The 19,174-nt window shown below is 40.2% G+C and overlaps 1 protein-coding gene across 17 annotated transcripts in view; it reads right to left on the reverse strand.

Annotated features, from left to right (window-relative positions):
* Nucleotides 1–963: 963 nt before the first annotated feature.
* Nucleotides 964–19,174, reverse strand: part of ank1.L (ankyrin 1 L homeolog) — a 187,507-nt gene continuing 169,296 nt past the window's right edge. For 14 of the 17 annotated variants that reach the window (XM_041587082.1, XM_041587076.1, XM_041587075.1 and 11 more), the window contains 5 exons: nt 18,979–19,147; nt 13,895–13,978; nt 10,996–11,148; nt 5,828–5,967; nt 964–2,326 (listed from right to left, as the gene is read on the reverse strand). In XM_041587082.1, the coding sequence (XP_041443016.1) occupies nt 5,869–5,967; nt 10,996–11,148; nt 13,895–13,978; nt 18,979–19,147 (505 nt within the window). In that variant the 3' untranslated portion in view covers nt 964–2,326; nt 5,828–5,868. Of the gene's footprint in view, nt 2,327–5,827; nt 5,968–10,995; nt 11,149–13,894; nt 13,979–16,150; nt 18,860–18,978; nt 19,148–19,174 lie in introns of those variants that run through there. The other 3 variants (XM_041587083.1, XM_041587078.1, XM_041587084.1) reach the window with 3 other exon arrangements.

Raw genomic sequence — 19,174 nt, forward strand, 5'->3', positions numbered from 1 at the left:
AGGTTGCCACGTTTTCCCCCGGTGGAGACCAGGCAGAGGGCAGGGCCATGGCATCGAGATGGCGGTGCCATAACATAGTGGGGCAGGGCCGTGACATTGAGGGGCGGGTCTATGACACGGCGATCAGCCGGTCACCGTGTCAATCATGGGGATTCCTGCGTGGTTTTCCTTATTTCGAAAACCGGGCAGGAAGTTTTGACCCGGGCAACCCTTCAAAATACCGGGCTGTCCGGGTCAAAACCAGACAGGTGGGAACCCTAAATGCATCACTATAGACATTACATGGAAATGCCATGGAAATTCTCTTATGTGTTCCTTTTGCACTCTATACATCTGGCACAAAATCATTCGTATGGCCACAGAGCACTGGTTTAACCCTGGACTTAAAGGGGTTGTTCACCTTTCAATTAGCATTTAGTATGATGTTAAGAGTGATATTCTGAGACAATTTGCAATTGGTTTTCATTTTTTATTACTTGCGGTTTTTGAGTCATTTAGCTTTTTTATTCAGCAGCTCTTCAATTTGCAATTACATCAATCTGGATGCTAGGATTCAGATTACCCAAGCAACTATGAATTTATTTGAATATGAGACTGGAATATAAATAGGAGAGGGTCTGAATAGAAAATGAGTAATAAAAAGTAGCCGTAACAATGAATTTGTAGCCTTACAGAGCATTTGTTTTTAGATGGGGTCATTGACTCCCATCTGAACCCTGGAAAGCATTTTAAGAAGAATGCAAATAATTTAAAAACTATAAAAAAAAAACATAACCAATTTAAAAGTTGCTTAGAATTAGCCATTCAATAACGTACAAAAAGTTAACTTAAAGGTGAACCCCCCTTTAACTGCTGCTCACATCACATGTTAATGAACTTGCCCCTCGTTCACGTTCGTTGCTGCCGCAGCCTCGGGGTGCTCCAGGCACAACAGGTTTTATGCACAGAATTCAGAACTCTAAATGAGGTTATATTGCATAGTATTTATTCCCATATGAGCGATTATTGTACAATCATTTTCTTATGCATATCAGAAATCGCATCTAAAAAGAGCATTGGAGAGGTTGTGTGGGTGAGTGCTTTCTCTCTCTCTGGAGTAGGGCTGGAGGGCCTGGAGATTTTTTGGGGAGGGGGTAGGCTAATCCATTTAATATACAGAATGCTCATCATTCCCCCCTAAAGCTGGATCCAAATTCCTGAGTCAGTTTAATCCCAATTTTCCCCTACCCCCTCATAAAGAACATTCTCTACTGTATAATTATACAGAATGTCGCTATACACATCCAGCCCCTGATAATGAACATGCCACCGTGTATGATGATGCTGAGCATCTCTGTACACTAAAAATGAGCATGCTCACCTGCATAACGGTTTTGAGTATCTCTATACACTCCCGGCCCAATTATAAACATGCTGCTCTCTGTATCAATACTAAATATCTCTGTACACTTTAATCCCCTCCCCGTGATGAATTTACTGCACTGTATAATAATGCAGAATAATTGTACGCACTACCAGTAGCTTTATAATAATCATGCTGCACTGTATAATGGTGCCGAATGCCTCTATAAATGCCTAGCCATCTGAAAAAAGAACATGCTGCATTGCTTAATGGTACTGAGTATCTACATACACTTTGTCACCCTCAATAAGTGAGAGAATATCCCTGCAAAATGATGCTGTGTAGACCTGACGCGTAGCCCTTTCGCTTGAGAGGAAACGAAGCAGAAATGCCCTACGATAAGCAGAAACCTCGCCAAGTCTACCCTACCGACATTGTGCTGTGCCCTGTGGCCAATGGGAAGACTCCTACAGAGGCTTAGGGTAACTGCTATTGCTGTTTGTCGATGGGCAGCCAATGAAATAGATCAGCAGGACATGAAGAGTGTATAGACATACTCAGTACTCATTTGTATATAGTACCAAAGATGGAAAGCTCTTGAGACGAGATGGAGACAGGAAAGGGTTTATTCCCTTTTCTAAAAAATTTTCATAAATTCACCCTCTTGGCTTGGGTTAAAAAAATAAATAAAAGAGTATGGAGAGGGAGGACAAATGGGTTGAATGAGGGTCAGGGGAAGGGGGCAGCTCTCTCCACTTCCCAAATGTCATCACATGCATATTACACTGTAACAGGCAGGGTGCAAGTCTTCATGCCGTGAGCATACAGGGGCGGGCATCAGATTCGCACTTGGGAGGGGTCCCTCGGGTTCTTTGGGAGTGTCGTCTGTTCATAGATGAGCGAAAAAAGGTTCCGTTTTGTACTGGATCATATTCTGTGAGGTGCAGATGGGTCAGGTCAGTAGCTTGTACTCGAAGTGTAATTCTTAAAAAAGGAGAAAGAGAAAATGGGGTCAGATAAAGAGTGTAATTAGCAAGGGGAGTCAACAGGTTAAAAGGGAGAAGGGGATAAGAAGTGAAATATGGTAGAATGATGGATTCAATTAAGTACCGTCATAACAACACAGGCCTTTTATTATAAATCAGAGGATAATATGGGTTACTGAGAAAATACAAGCCAAGCTATATTAATCAGTCACAATACTGATTAATACAAACACAACTGATCAGTGTCCACAAGTCAAATATTCACCAGCAGAATGTAGGAAAAAAGAAAAACAAATAAATATATATATATATATAAACCGTTCTTTACTTATGCAGAATAATGACAAACAATCCCGGAATTTGTTAAAAGAAATTAGTACAAATGGCTCCGAAATCAACAACAACATAAACACCAATCAGTGACAAGAGATTGTCCCATTGTTTTCCTATTCCAGTATTTTCTACCTCCTGAACGGTTGATTTTCAATCGTTTTTATTATGTAAGTGTTTTCAAACCTTTTCAATCGATAATTTAGGAAGCCACAGGTTTTTAGACTTTTTGGGTTGAAGTTCTAATTTGGGGTCCCACATTTGGTCAGGCGTACCCTTACAATATCAAATTTAGAGGAAAAATAGTATTGACATAATTACCACCCTGCTGTAGTTCAAGGTGTTTTCAGAACAGCAAAATAGCAAGTACCCCAAATGTATTCTTCTCCATCTGCTATTTTAACTGAGACTTCCATTAGGATCTCCTTAAAGGATAAGTAAACCTTAAAAATAAGTAAATGTAAAATTGATGAGGGGGCTATTCTAAGCACTTTTGCTATGTACATTCATTATTTATTTATTTTAAATTGCAAGATATTAAAGGATACATGTACTGTTAATATCAATGAATTTTGTTACAACAGCGCCACCTGCTGTTCATTTTCCCACCAGTCTGACCACCAAGTAGTCAAGAAAGTTGTCAGGAGAAAGGAAGAGGTTGTTCTGATGTTCTTCTGGTTAGGAAAGATTTGAGAAAGGTTTCTAAGTTTTTCCTAACCAGAAGAACATCAGAGCAGCCTCTTTTTAACAGTACATGTATCCCTTAATATCTTGAAATTGATAAGCTCACAAATGGAGCCTCTGCTCTTGGTTCTTGTCCTTGAGTAAATTCATTTGGTCATGTGATGGGGGGCGAATTTCTCCAATTTCACTGAAAAATTTGTGAATTTCCCGCGAAATTCGCTGGCGTCAAAATATTTTTGACGACTGTGAATATTCCGACACCAGAGACAATTCTGCCACCCATTAAAGTCAATGGGTGCCTAGAATAGTCGCCGGCGTCAGAATTGTCTTCGTCATCAAATATATTTTGACGGCAGCTAATTTTCTCTGCAATTTTGCGAATTTATTTGCCGACGGCGAAACGCGGAAATTTGCCGCAAATTCGCCCATCACTAGTCATGATGCCCTCAGTGGAGGTGCAGGCCTATAGAGCATGAACTCCAGCTGGGAACAATAATATTTTGTGCATAACATGCCAGTAACAAGCACTATGCTGCCAGTATTGGGAAGGTGCTCCTAGTGCATCCAGCCATGTTGGGACACAAGTTTGTAAATGAGCCAGGACTGGAGGCTCTTTCAGTAAGTGCAGTGGTGTAATTATAGAAGAAGCAGACCCTGTGGTTGCTGGGGGCCCGGACTGCAGGGTCTGCTTCCTCTATAGTTACGTGGAACACCCCCTCCCAGGCATTATCTTACATTTGGCTCGGGAATGGGGATACAGGCTTCTCCGACGCTGGGGGGAGTGGGCGGTGCAGACAGGTGGGCGGGTTGGCAAGTGCAGGACGCCGGGCCCTCCGAAGATTTTTTTTGCAGGGGGGCCTGGCACGCTGTAGTTATACTCTGAGTAAGTGTATGTGTGTGACTAAACATAGGGAGCTCCATCTCAGTGTGGGCAGCATATTGCTCCCTACAAGCATATTTAGCACATAGTAGTATTGTAGCATTGTATGTGCTAAAGTCAGTCCTAATGTTTTATGATTATATGCTTATTTGTGCAAACATCTTCTGTCCTGTCTCGCTATCTCTTGCTGTCTTGCATGCCTTCTCTTAGCTGTCACTTATCTATATTTATCTTCCCATGTGTCAGACCCCCCCCCACTGTCACATTACAGGGATACCCTTCTATGTCTCATGTTGGGTGGAGCATGAAACCTGTTCCCTAAATGCAGAGAGCAGAATGAGATTATCAGATCCTAAATCACAGCAACACAGAGGAGACTGCCTGTAATGAATTTAGTATGTGTGAACTTTAGTATATGTCAGTCTGTGTATTTATATATACATACGGCTGGTCCTTACACATGCTTTCCTAATGTATAAATATATATATTATATATAAGCTGTACTAAAAGAGAAAAGCACAGTCAAGATGCGTGAGTTAAGGGTGATGGCACACGTGGGGATTAGTTGCCCACAGACAGGTATAATTAAGCAACACGTATGTTTTCCCACAATTTATATTATTGCTGATAGGACAGGAGATTGGTTGCCAGCGGTAGAGAAGAATTATCATGGGCGACTAATCTCCACGTGTGCCAGTATTATAAATTATTTTATTTAATAAAAGGAAAGGTTGTTGCATACAAGAGCAATGGCATGTGATGTGTTATAAGTAGGGATGCAATGAATCCAGGACTCGGTTCCGTATTCGGTCAAGATTCAGCCAATTTCAGTAGGATTTGGAATCCTCCTGCTTGGCCGAAACAAATCCAAATCCTTAAAATCATGTGACTTTTTGTCACAAAACAAGGAAGTAAAAAAAATCCCCCCTGATTTGCATATGCAAGTATTGGTATTTGGCTGAATCTTTCACAAGAATTCAGGGGTTTAGCCGAATCCAAAATAGCGGATTCTGCGCATCCCGTGTTATAAACACCAACAGAAGAAGATGCGAAATTCAGGATTGCAGCTTATTGCTGACCATTCAATGAAGCCCTTAAAGGTCAGGCCACACGAGCAGATTCTGCGAGATTAGTCGCCCCAGCAACAAATCTCCTCTTCTTCGGGGCGACAATCTCTCCGAACTGCCTTCCCTCCGCCGGCTAAAATGAAAATCGCCTGGGGGAAGGCACATGCGGCGCTTCATTTTCCGAAGTTGGCCAAAGTTTCCTTTTTGGTCAACTTCGGAAGACGAAGCGTCGCAAGTGCCTTCCCCCAGGCGATTTTCATTTTAGCCGGCGGAGGGAAGGCAGTTCGGAGAGATTGTCGCCCCGAAGAAGAGGAGATTTGTTGCTGGGGCGACTAATCTCGCAGAATCTGCTTGTATGGCCAGACCCTATAACACGGATTAACCCAATATTTAATTGTGATGCTTTCCATTGGGGAAGTCCATTGTTTTATAATAGTGATCAAAATGCCTCATATGCCGTAGCTTTAACATATTATGGAATGTTATTTGGGAGGGGTTTGGTTAGTCTTGGGGTATGTCTTGTACACTCAGAATTACCTGGGTGTTTCCCATTATTTGGGGTGTCCCAGTTTTGGGTTTCACTGTTGCACTCGTTTGGTGCCGGCTCTTTTCACAATCTGTGCCCCCTTTCTCCCGTCTGTGACCTCTGATCTGACAGGGTCATTTTCGTCCTCTGCCTGCCACAGGCAGCCAAGGAGGGGACACAGTGTCACAATAGGATCAGGGAGTTAAGGGAACATAGAGGAAGGACATCACAAGGGATCAATGAATAACAATGCGGCACGGAGCAATATCAAAGACGAACATAAGCAGCAAAGGTCAACACAAAATTTGCAAAGAAAAACAAAAAAGAAAATTGAGAAAGGAATGAGAGAGTGGTGGATGAAAAAGAAACAATTAGCTGAAAACATTAAGAATAGGCTAAATATAAACTGTATTGTAACCCCCTCCAACAAAATTACAGTAAGAGTACTAAAATTGCTCTCCTAGGAGGTTTTACACATTTTGTTCCCTACCCAATGAACAACTAAACACCTGGGAGACAAAATCTTTGGGCAGCCCAAGTTGGGATCACCCTGTACACCATTCCCATTAAACAAGAACTAAACCCACTCAATAAGAAAAGCCCTACCTACTACCCTAGATGGTCCCCATACTTGCTTCCCCCCGTATAGTTCATTACCCCTGAAAGTGTCCCAAATACATTGTTCCAGTTTATGTGCAGAGTAAGTGCAGTGGAGCTAACGGACACCATCTTTCAGATCTTCAGTCTTCATGTGTAAGGGAGCACTGTATTGGCGTAATGGCGCATGTGCAGTTGGAGCAGTCTTCCAGTTCGTAGCAACTGCACCAAAAGTGCTGTGAAGGAAGAGGACCTGAAGAAGACCGAAGATCTGGAAGATGGCGCCCATGAGCTCTGTTGCGCTTACTCTACATCGATACGTGAGCAATGTATTCTGGACACTTTCAGGGGTAACCAACTATGTGGGGGGGAAGCAGGGTGGGGGGACTATCTGGGGTAGTAGGTATGGACTTTTCTTATTGGGGGTTTAGTTCTCCTTTAAGTAGAGTTGCACCAAATCAATAGTTTTCTGAATCCACATACTAAGGAAAATCCAAGCCTTCAGACTTTCAGTACTTTAAGTCATTTAGGGGTGAGGTAATCACTTCCCTTATTGATCATTTACTTCACACTTAGGGACAGTGTTGCACTATGCACCTTGCGCTAGATGAAGAATGTGGTGTGAGCAGGGTTGGACTGGGCCAGCTCTTGTGGGTCAGTTTAGCACCCAGGGCTTTCAGAGGTTTATTCCTGCCAGCAAAAAATGAGTGAGCGCATGCACACACACTCACACCCGGGCCCCCCAGTCTGACCCTGGGTGTGAGGTTCAGAGGACAGGGTCGGCAGACATAAAGCAGCTCCCTAACTTGCCCCTCGATATGACTCAGAGTGCTGGTTGCACTGTATCCCTCAGGGGAACACGGGTCTCTGTGCTCCATGTTGGAGTGACGAGATTTTAGAGCAATTCTGTAAAGTTCAGGGCAGGGTGCAAAGTGCAGAAAACATGGCGCATTGCATCCAATTTTGGCATTTTACACATTGCTCTGGATTTAATAAATGACTCGCAGTGATTTCTTCTAGTTCATTACCAGTGTGTATGTGTGTGTGTTTTCCACGTAAGGGAAATAATCATAGACATAACAAATGCATGTGGCCAAAATATACAGAGAACAAATAACAGAGCACTCGTTTATACCAGTTAGTGTTGCTCAGCTGCTAGAAATTGTGTTACACAAACCCTGACCCAAAGGAAAAAGCTGTTGGCCAGATCTGCACAATCAGACATCACCATCTCAGTTTAAATGTATAAATTCTCCTTGTAGCTTAATACAGTAGATCCCCGATTTTATGTTTCCCAGGGGACCACACCAAAACAGCGTCAATTCAGAGACGCCATTAAATCCAGGGAAAGAGAAATGCAGCTTGCCCGAATGTGTGTTTTTTCTTTTTAAAGAGGTGAATAGGGAAAAGTGTTTCTTTTGCAAAGTCCTACGTCTTTGGTAGGACATTGCAGAAAGGTGGACAACCGATTAAAGAAAAAACATCTATTGCTGTAGTAAAATGTATGATCACAAACTGTGGCACTTTCTTTCATGCATGTGGCTGGTTTAATAACATTATTAACATAACTAACTGTTTAGCTTCCAATCAGATATTTAAAGAGAGCATTGGTTGTCAGTCACATGGTGGGTATGTGATTGGCTAGAAGTGCATTTTGAAATTGAAAGCACGACAATAATTTGAATATATGAGAGGCAGCTGTTAAGACTTTTGAACTCTGACACAGTTAAAAGTGGTCTCAGTGGGCACCTGTTGTTTTTCCTTTTGGTGTTGTAGGACATTTCAGCAATATGATTTTTATCACAATTCGCACCTCTAGCTCTTTGCAATTTAAACTAAAGCTGAATCTTTCTGACTCAGATTAAATGGATTCACACCGGATTAAATTGATCGTTTTTCAGTATCTGTGAAGTCTCCTGTTGCTTTCTTGTACTTTGGTGGGTTAATTAGTCCCTGTGTACTTTAAACAGCAGTAAAATATGGCCACAGTTAGTTTTGGCGAGGCCACAAAGGCCTGGGCCTAGGGCGGCAAACTATTAGGGGTGGCATGTCGCCCAGCCGCTCTATGGAGAGATTAGCTCCCCAGTGCTCTGGCGCTTTTGTCATTATTATGTTATAATACACAGAAGCCATGAATATCCTGTAAATTATATTCTTATAAACAGCTCTTAGTGATGTCATCAGTTATAAATGGAGCTTAGTGATGTCATTACTGTCACGTAACTCACTGAAACTTTTGTATTATAATAAATAAAGTACCCCCTGTTCCAAAATATGAGGATATTAGATGTGACCTCAGAGTTCCATGACCTGTATAAAAACATGGCCTTTGGCCTCATGCTTTTATATGGTCATGGAACTCTTCAGTGACTTATAATATCCTTATATTTTACAATAGGGGGTACTTTATTCACTATATAATCTTCTCTGGCCAGTATTAGTACCAGACGCATCAATGACAGCTTCACACAGAGCTTTATATAGAGATGTATGAAGTACATGATATTTTAAGAATACGTGCTTATGTTTTTCTTGCATATGACTTTTTTTTTCTCCCATGTATAACTTGCTACTAGCAGTAATACCAGTCACAGGCACTACTCCATATGACAATTGCATTTACACAAATGAATAGAAGCATAGCAAGAGTTTCATAGCAGTATATGCTGCCTCTTAATACATACTCAATAAAAATAATACATGGCTTGTTTCTGTTGATTTACTATACCCTGCACTGACTTGAATCGAAGTTTAGCAAAAATGATGCAACCATGTGGGAATGTACTAAACAAAGGAATATAAAATGCTATTACTTGCAAACACACTTGCTGAACACAACCGGGAAAATACTTCAGGGGGTGTGTCACAATATAAGTACAATTTTTAACATCCTGAAACAGGCATACACTATAGATTTGTCTCGCATTCACATTCCCAGCCAGCAGTAACCCCAAATTTATCCTTAGCCTTTCCTACTGCTGACAGCTGACAGTCAGCTAGAACTTGGCAGTCGGCACATTAAGACCTCTGCAGTTTCTGGCCTGGTCCCTAGATAGAAACACTTTCTGAAGCAGGCAATAGAATGTGCACTTCTACTACGTAAACAAGTGCAACAATATTGGAAGAGATTTCCTGCTGCACAGGCAAAGATGTGACTTGTAGTAGAGAAGTAGTAAAGATATTTGTAGTAGAGAAGCACACAATTGCCTACTTCAGAAAGTGTTACTATCACTGGTGAAGGGGAAGCCGTTTCAAGCATCTTAACTTGGCATGTTCTGTGGACTGTTGGGGTCTCAGGACTAAGTTTACATGTAGGGTTGCCACCTGGCTGGTAAAAATGATGGTTGATCCCACTGTTATTAATAGGGGAAAAAGATAAATATATAGGAAAGCCGGTATTTTTTTCCAGAAAAGGTGACAACCCTAGTTACAGGTGATACATTTCTGCCCAGTGGCTATAGTCCAGTGTAAATTTTTTGCCCTCCTTTAAAGGGATCCTGTCATGATTTTTATGATGTAGTTTTTAATTCTAAATGACACTGTTTACACTGCAAATAATTCTCTAGACAATATAAAATTTCATTCCTGAACCAGCAAGTGTATTTTTTAGTTGTAATATAGGTGTGTAGGTGATCTCAGGTCATTTTGCCTGGTCATGTGCTTTCAGAAAGAGTCAGCACTTTAGAACTGCTTTCTGGCAGGCTGTTGTTTCTCCTACTCAATGTAACTGAATGTGTTGCAGTGGGACCTGGATTTTGCTATTGAGTGCTGTTTTAAGAGCTACCAGGCAGCTGTTATCTTGTGTTAGGGAGCTGCTATCTGGTTACCTTCCCATTGTTCTATTGTTAGGCTGCTGGGGGGAAAGGAAGGGGGGTGATATAATTTCACCTTGTAGTACAGCAGTAAAGAGTGAGTGAAGTTTATCAGAGCACAAGTCACATGACTGGGGGCAGCTGGGAAACTGACAATATGTCTAGCCCCATGTCAGATTTTAAAATTAAATATTAAAACATCCGTTTGCTCTTTTGAGAAACTGATTTCAGTTCAGAATTCTGCTGGAGCAGCACTATTAACTGATGCGTTTTGAAAAATGTTTTTTCCCCATGACAGTATCCCTTTAATCAGGTAGGCCCTTGGTTGGCTCTACTTTCTTTATATGTATACTGTATATTGTAAATAAACAGTAGGAATATTGTAAATAATTGTAGGAATATTGTAAATAAACAGTAGGAATATTGAAATGCATTGCTTACATTCTTTGTTGGTGCATTGATACCATAGTCACCTGCATAAGGGCTATGGCAGTAAGATATATCCATCACATAGTATCCTCACAAGGCAGCTTTGGGCTATTAGCCGATGTATACGCAATGCAAATGTTTTACCACCTGCCATTAACATTAATGCTGGTACGCATGTAGCTTTGCCTTCTGAACTGCTGCAGTTGACACAATATCTTGTCTGCCATCAGCCTTATACAGCTAGACCAGATGTTGGCATCTTCAGGCAAATGGGAAATGAAGTGGAGGAAAGATGAAACCACAGACATAAGGGAAGAAATCCGAATAAGTAGTCAATATACCTCTCGATGCAGTACAGCATACTTCAGGTAATTTGGGGTTTCACTTTCCAGTTCTTCAGGTTCCTGCAGTGTCCCCTCTATCAAAAGGTCATCGTTATCCTCTAAATCTGTGCTTCCTGGTGGACCCACTCTGCGTAGAACCTTCCGGACTATCTGTAATGTACGTTACATATGTGAGAACACAGAGAGAGAGAAACAGAGACAGTCATATTCAATATATGTATGATTTGTAGGAAGAAATGTTGCCTCACAAATATTCATGGATTTAAAGGACCAGTAACACCTAATAGTTTTAATACTTATTTCCCCCCCAAAATGGCTATAATGATAAGTAAGGCTTACTTCCCCTTGGCTTTTTTTTTTTTCAAATCTTCAGCTTGAATTTGACAAGCAAAGTGCCCCATAGGAGATAGGTAACAGCATCTTGAATTTCTCTGTGTGCTGAACCTAAGCTTTTTTCAGTGTCTGCAGCTTAAATTTATGTTACTATTCCTACAGACAGCTATTTAAGCTGTAGACGCTGGAAAAAAAAAAAACTTAGGTACTTTCAGCACACAGAGGAATTGAAACTGCCATCTCCTTTTTGCCTTTCTCCTAGGGGGCACTTTGAAAGTCAAATTGAAAAAATCCAAGGGGAAGAAAGTCATACCTATTATTATAGCTGTTTTGGGGGGAATTAAGCATTAAAAATTTGGTGTTACTGTTCCTGTAAGTGCAATGCAGCCCAAAAAGACTTAAAGACATAATAGATTCCAGCACACAGGGTCACAAAACTACAAAAAGAGTACAGATATAGGAACTATTATCTGGAATGCTTGGGACCTTGGGATTTCAAGATTAGGGATCTTTCTTTAATCTGGGTGCAATTATTTTTTTTAAAAAAAATTCCCACTGCGTGTGCTAGGCTGGGGCCTCCGGGTGCAGAATGCTATTGTTAGTGGAACACGTGAGCATAAACAACACTTGTCCAGGCGTGTTTATTATGCACATGTGTGTGATCACAACAAGACTGCCAGACAAAACAATATTGGGGTGGCAGGTGCCCTTTAAAAGAGAATTCAACCCCCATATAATAAAACCCACTACCCCCTATGCTACATAGTCCCCCTTCCCTGCTCCTGCCCACACAGGTGATAACTCCAGTAATTGCCCCATATCCTTTTATTACCCCTCGTTGCAGAGTAAGCGCAGCGGAGCTCACATCCGCCATCTTCTCTTCGGTAATCTTTAGGTCTTCTTCCCTTCGACTATTTCCATCACTTTAGGCGCATGCGCAGTTGTCCAGTACCGGAAGATTGCTCTAACTGCACTTGCACCGATACGTCGCTTACTTTTCGAAGAAGACCAAAGAGAAGAAGATGTTGCCCGTGAGCCCCACTGCATTTACTCTGCAACAAGAGTTATTTAAAGGACTAGGGACATTTACAGGTATCACCTGTGCGGTCGGGAGCAGGGACTATGGAGGGTTGGGGGTAGTGGGTTTAATTATACGGGGGGTTGAAAAAATTGAAATTATTTAAACATTAAACAAAACCCCAGCAGCACTGTTTTGCCAACAATCTGGATTTGTGCAGCTTAGTTCCCATCAAGTGCAAGGTCCTGTTATATTATAACAGAGAAAAAGGAAATCCATTCAATGATTTGCTTAAAATGGACTCTATGGGGAATGGCCTTTCTGTAATTCATACCTTTCTGGATAATTTTCAGATAATTGATCTCATACCTGAATTAAAATGGGATATTAAGATATTAAAGTGATTGTTCGCCTTGCAACACTTTTTCAGTTCAGGTGTTTTTTGGATAGTTCCCCAAAATGAAGACTTTTGTCAATTACTATATATTTTCTATTTGTATTAATTTTGCTAACATTTTTCGAAACAACTTTTTAATTGGTCTTCATCCTTTTTTTATAGCTTTTTTTTTTAATTATTTGCCTTTTTCTTCTGACTCTTTCCAGCTTTCAAATGAGGGTCATTGAACCCATCTAAAAAACAAATGTTCTGTAAGGCTACACATGTATTGTTATTGCTACTTTTTATTACTCATCTTTCTATTCAGGCCTCTCCTATTCATATTCCAGTCTCTCAATTTCAATCAATGCATGGTTGCTAGGGTAATTTGGACCCTAGCAACCAGATAGCTGAAACTGCAAACTGGAGAGCTTCTGATTAAAAAGCTAAATAACTCAAAAACCACAAATAATAAAAAAAAAAAGACCAATTGCAAATTGTCACTCTCTACATCATACTAAAAGTTAATTTTAAGATCAGCAACCCCTTTAAATTTTGGAAAAGCGTTACAAAATAAAAAGTGGAAAGCAATTGAAGAAAATCTTAATTTCTAGTGAACAATTTAAAAAACAACTGGAAGGGGCACATTTACTATGGGTCGAATATTGAGGGTTAATAAACCCTCGAATTCGACCCTCGAAGTAAAATCCTTCGACTTCGAATAACGAAGTCGAAGGATTTACATGAAATCCTTCGAATCAAACGTTTCGAAGGATTTTAATCCATCGATCGAAGGATTTTCCTTTGATCAAAAAATCCTTAGCAAAGTAATGGGGAAGGTCCCCATAGGCTAACATTGTACCTCAGTAGGTTTAAACTGCCAAAGTATGTAGTCAAAGTTTTTTTTTAAAGAGACAGTACTTCGACTATCGAATGGTCGAATAGTTGAACGATTTTTAGTTCGAATTGAAGTCGTAGTCGAAAGTCGTAGTAGCCTATTCGATGGTCGAAGTACCCAAAACAATACTTCGAAATTCGAAGTTTTTTTACTTCGAATCCTTCACTCGAGCTTAGTAAATGTGCCCAGAAGTGTTTGGAAGGCGAACTACCCCTTTAAGACATTTCCTAGCATAATTGTCTATACAGATTTTGTTTAGAATTACACAGACCTTCTTTGTCACAATGTTCCCCTGTTCATCTGTGAATTCTTCCTCTGTCACCTGTTCCCCAGGAATATCTGGGACTTCATTCCCCTGTAAAAAAAAAAGTGACCCATTTAAAGTTCTTCACTAGAGCCAAGAATAACACAGCCTAAACAGCTGCACAAACAGACCAGCTCTAGGCTGATGTATATATATATATATATATATATATATATATTTATATCCACCTGCAAAAGTACATTCACAGAGACACAAATAAATAGTTATAAACTAGTTATACTCTGTACACAACTTTTAAATCCGTGTTTCTTCTTTTTCACCATCTTTGCAGTGAGTTATATCGGGTGATTTATAGTTGGCTGCAAAGCTCTTGGTGTGTATTTATACTTAGGCGAAGTGTAATTACAGTAGTGCATTGATGTTTTATATAAGCTGAAGCTTGTGAGTTGAATATAATAAGCATGTGAGACCTTGGCTGAAAAAGAGGTTTAAATAAAGAAAGTATGCCAAGTTAAATCTTGTATGAATAGAATGCATATACTTGTGATGCATCCTATAAACCAAGATATAGGCTAGAAAAAAAAACACGTTATCACATGAATGGTATATACACCGGGGATCCCTCCTATAAACTGAGATACAGACCAGAGAAAAGTCCTATTGTATAAATGGGATATACACCGGGGATCCCTCCTATAAACTGAGATACAGACTAGAGAAAAGCCCTATTGTATAAACACTGAGGATCCCTCCTATAAACTGAGATACAGACTAGAGAAAAGCCCTATTGTATAAACACTGAGGATCCCTCCTATAAACTGAGATACAGACTAGAGAAAAGTCCTATTGTATAAACACTGAGGATCCCTCCTATAAACTGAGATACAGACTAGAGAAAAGCCCTATTGTATAAACACTGAGGATCCCTCCTATAAACTGAGATACAGACTAGAGAAAAGCCCTATTGTATAAACACTGAGGATCCCTCCTATAAACTGAGATACAGACTAGAGAAAAGCCCTATTGTATAAACACTGAGGATCCCTCCTATAAACTGAGATACAGACTAGAGAAAAGTCCTATTGTATAAATGGGATATACACCGGGGATCCCTCCTATAAACTGAGATACAGACTAGAGAAAAGCCCTATTGTATAAACACTGAGGATCCCTCCTATAAACTGAGATACAGACTAGAGAAAAGCCCTATTGTATAAACACTGAGGATCCCTCCTATAAACTGAGATACAGACTAGAGAAAAGTCCTATTGTATAAACACTGAGGATCCCTCCTATAAACTGAGATACAGACTAGAGAAAAGCCCTATTGTATAAACACTGAGGATCCCTCCTATAAACTGAGATACAGACTAGAGAAAAGCCCTATTGTATAAACACTGAGGATCCCTCCTATAAACTGAGATACAGACTAGAGAAAAGTCCTATTGTATAAATGGGATATACAACGGGGATCCCTCCTATAAACTGAGATACAGACCAGAGAAAAGCCCTATTGTATAAATGGGATATACACCGGGGATCCCTCCTATAAACTGAGATACAGACTAGAGAAAAGTCCTATTGTATAAATGGGATATACACCGGGGATCCCTCCTATAAACTGAGATACAGACCAGAGAAAAGCCCTATTGTATAAACGGGATATACACCGGGGATCCCTCCTATAAACTGAGATACAGATCAGAGAAAAGCCCTATTGTATAAATGGGATATACACTGGGGATCCCTCCTATAAACTGAGATAAAGACCAGAGAAAAGCCCTATTATATAAATGGGATATACACCGGGGATCCCTCCTATAAACTGAGATACAGACCAGAGAAAAGCCCTATTGTATAAATGGGATATACACTGGGGATCCCTCCTATAACCTGAGATAAAGACCAGAGAAAAGCCCTATTATATAAATGGGATATACACCGGGGATCCCTCCTACAAACTGAGATACAGACTAGAGAAAAGCCCTATTGTATAAATGGGATATACACCGGGAATCCCTCCTATAAACTGAGATACAGACCAGAGATAAGTCCTATTGTATAAATGGGATATACACCGGGGATCCTCCTATAAACTGAGATACAGACCAGAGAAAAGCCCTACTGTATAAATGGGATATACACAAGGATCCTTCTTATAAACTGAGCAGAGAAAATTGGGTCTTCAACAAATCAATGAAAGTCAAATTGTGTAAATAAATATATATACTGGATTTTTGAAACTTGGTTTTTCTCACATACCTTGACGATGACCCTCCTCCTCACAACTTTTGTAGTCAATGTCTCCTCATCATCTTCTCCACCTCCTTCCCCAAGTTCTTTGTCAAGCTCGTTGTGGAGTCGGCGAAGAACAAATTTACCAGCTCCCCGAACAATGTGCACCACATTCTGACAGCTCACCACAAAGAATCCTATGAGCACTATGCACACCCCCAACTCTGTCAGGAACCCCCACATCACCGCCCTGCTTTCAGTTGAAGGGATAACACTTTGTCTTCTTCGATATTCTATTCCAGTCCTTTGCTATTGCAGTATAATAACTACAGCTGATTAAAACCCATTTTAGTATTCTTCAAATATTGCTGTCTTTCACAGTCACTTAAACTAAAAGCTACAACTGGCATACCAGTCGCTTATCCTAATGCTGAGCCCTTTACAATAATATGGGCAACCCCTTCCTCAGAATAAACATTATTTGTAGCTATTTTGTCAGTTATAACTGGCACATATCTTAACCCATAACCAGCTTCCTACCAATTCCAAAATGGGAGTTTTCCTACTGTAATCCACCGACGGCTTCACCCCCTCTCTCTCTCTCTATTCTGCTGCCTCTCAGCTGTCTATGGGATGGTCTGAAACCAGACCCAGGACAAGGAATGTAGAGGAACACTTAATACCCTTAAGTGATGGGAATGGGGGCAGGATTTGAATGAGGTAGTGGAATGACCTCGGTGGTGTACTGAAAGTCACTGGCCAAGAGAACTGTTTGTGAGCTTTTCTATAACCTTCTCTGCATGTCTATGTACCCTGGATATTGATCTGTCTGTTTCTGTATCTGTATGCCTGCCTACTTGCTCACTATTTTTTATCTGATTATCTTATCCATGACTCTCTTTGTGCACCATATATTGGCTCAGATTCAATTCAGTGAGAAAAAGGTTTATGAAGTGAAAAGTCATGGACGAGATTCAATTTGAGATGCAATTCAATACAGAAAAACTTATATCGCGGGTTAAACCCTATTGAAGTCTATGGGGGAAAAAACTGGACCTGAATTTGGAGAAAAGTTTTTCCTCCTCGAATTAAATCTCATCCATGACTCTTCACGTGATAAATCTGAATTGAATCTGGCCCATTATGTTTATCCTTTACTTATGTATATATTATGCTTTTATTGCCTTGCCGTGGCTACGGTGTACTCTTTAGGCCAATGACATACAATGCTATTTGTCGCTCAGCGTTTTGCAGCGGCTACAAAATGCCAGAAAATACCCTTCCATAAACAATACTGAGACTTGCCTCTGCTAAAACACTCAAAACATGTAATTCTTTAACAAAAAAAAAAGCTATGGCTTGCATATTTGAGAGATTATGTGACTTGAGTGTTGTAGCAGAGATAATTCTCAGTATTGTTTTTGGCAGGGTATTGCACTGTGTATCATTGACCTAAGTGTCCTTCTCTGTTTCCTCTTTCTTCCACTTTTTCTGTGTATCTCTCTTCATATCCTATATCCTTCACTGTCCGTGTGCTATATCTCTCTGTAGTTGGCTCCGCTGCTCTCAGCCTGCATCTTTTGGTTTTTTTTTTGCACACTGAAAGAAGCAGATCTTCTCCGTTGCCAAGCTTTGTTTTCGGCTCTTAAAAGTTCAGCTTCAACCTGCATGAAGGCACACTCAGCAGAGCGGAGGTTGCCCAAAAATGAAGACCAATTTTCATTTTGGCTCCAAGACTCAGAGACTGGAGAAACTGAATAAAGCGGCTTGATGGAGCAAGGTCACCTCCGTTGGAACCAAACACCACATCTTACATATCTTTGGGGGTTATTCTTTAAAATCAGAACGTTAAAATCTCTAAAAATTGAAGTTTTTTCAAGATTTATAATACCCTGATGCTGAAAAAAGTCTCAGACCTGTCAAGGTCCTGTATAAATCAATGGGAGAACCACCTATCTCAATTTCAAGTTTTTGTGATCTGAGCTGGGTTTAGCCTGAAAATCTGACTTTTTTGGGGTTTTCTGGCAAAAAATAATTGAGCAATTTCGAAAAAAAACCAAAGAATTAAAGTGATTCTGTTTTTCTTTGATTTTATTGAATTTTTCACAATCCAATTAAAGTTTAGTTAGAGTTTTTTATTAATAAATACGCTAAAATTGGGCATGGGTGTTTGGTTGTGTTTTTTAAATAAAATATGAGATAAATCCGGATTTTAGTAAATAAGCCCCTTTGCGTTATGCACATAGGTACAGGTTTCACAATGATAGGTGTGCCTATCGCAAACTATAGGGATATCACAAGCTTTACTGCATTTACACTTTTATAACTCTAAATATATTGTACCGTTTTATATTGTCTTGAACTGCTATGATTCAAAATGGAAGTCATTTCTCTATTGAGCCAATACTACTACAATTAAAATTCAGTTAGCTGTATCTTTGGAGATGACGGGCGAGATTTAATTCAGTGAGAAAAAGGTTTATCACGTCAAAACTTATGGGCAAGATTCAATTTGAGATGCTTTTTAATTCAGAAAAACGTATCTCATCGTTGATCACGTGAAAACTCTATTGAAGACAAAAAAAGTGGAACTGAATTTGGAGAAAAGGTTTTCTTCTCAAATCAAGAATTCTGGCCCAATATCGGAGAGCAAAAGCAAATATGTACTTTTTTACTGTGTACACGACAACTCACAGAAAGTCTTTGTGTACAACGATCAGAATCAATGAACAAAGTTTGCCCCAGAGACACCTAAAATACCTAAGGTTGGGCAAGGAAGGTGAGGTGGAATGACCTGAAGGTAAAAATATAATGTAAAATCTCTTGGGTTTGGCAACTTCTCAATATAAACTTACCTTTACCCGTTCTCTTCCAGTGTATACTGTGCTCTGCTGTGAAACTCGGATTCTGGTACTACCCTTGAAGGTAGGATGAAGCTCCTCATATGCCAGAGGGGCACCATTGTCATGGTGAGGGGAGAGAGAAGGAGATGACACAGGAGCATCTGCAGTCCAGTCCAGAACCCTAAAGTTTATGGTATATATGCGTTAA

Source organism: Xenopus laevis, chromosome 3L, assembly GCF_017654675.1.
Source record: "Xenopus laevis strain J_2021 chromosome 3L, Xenopus_laevis_v10.1, whole genome shotgun sequence".
NCBI lineage: Eukaryota > Metazoa > Chordata > Amphibia > Anura > Pipidae > Xenopus > Xenopus laevis.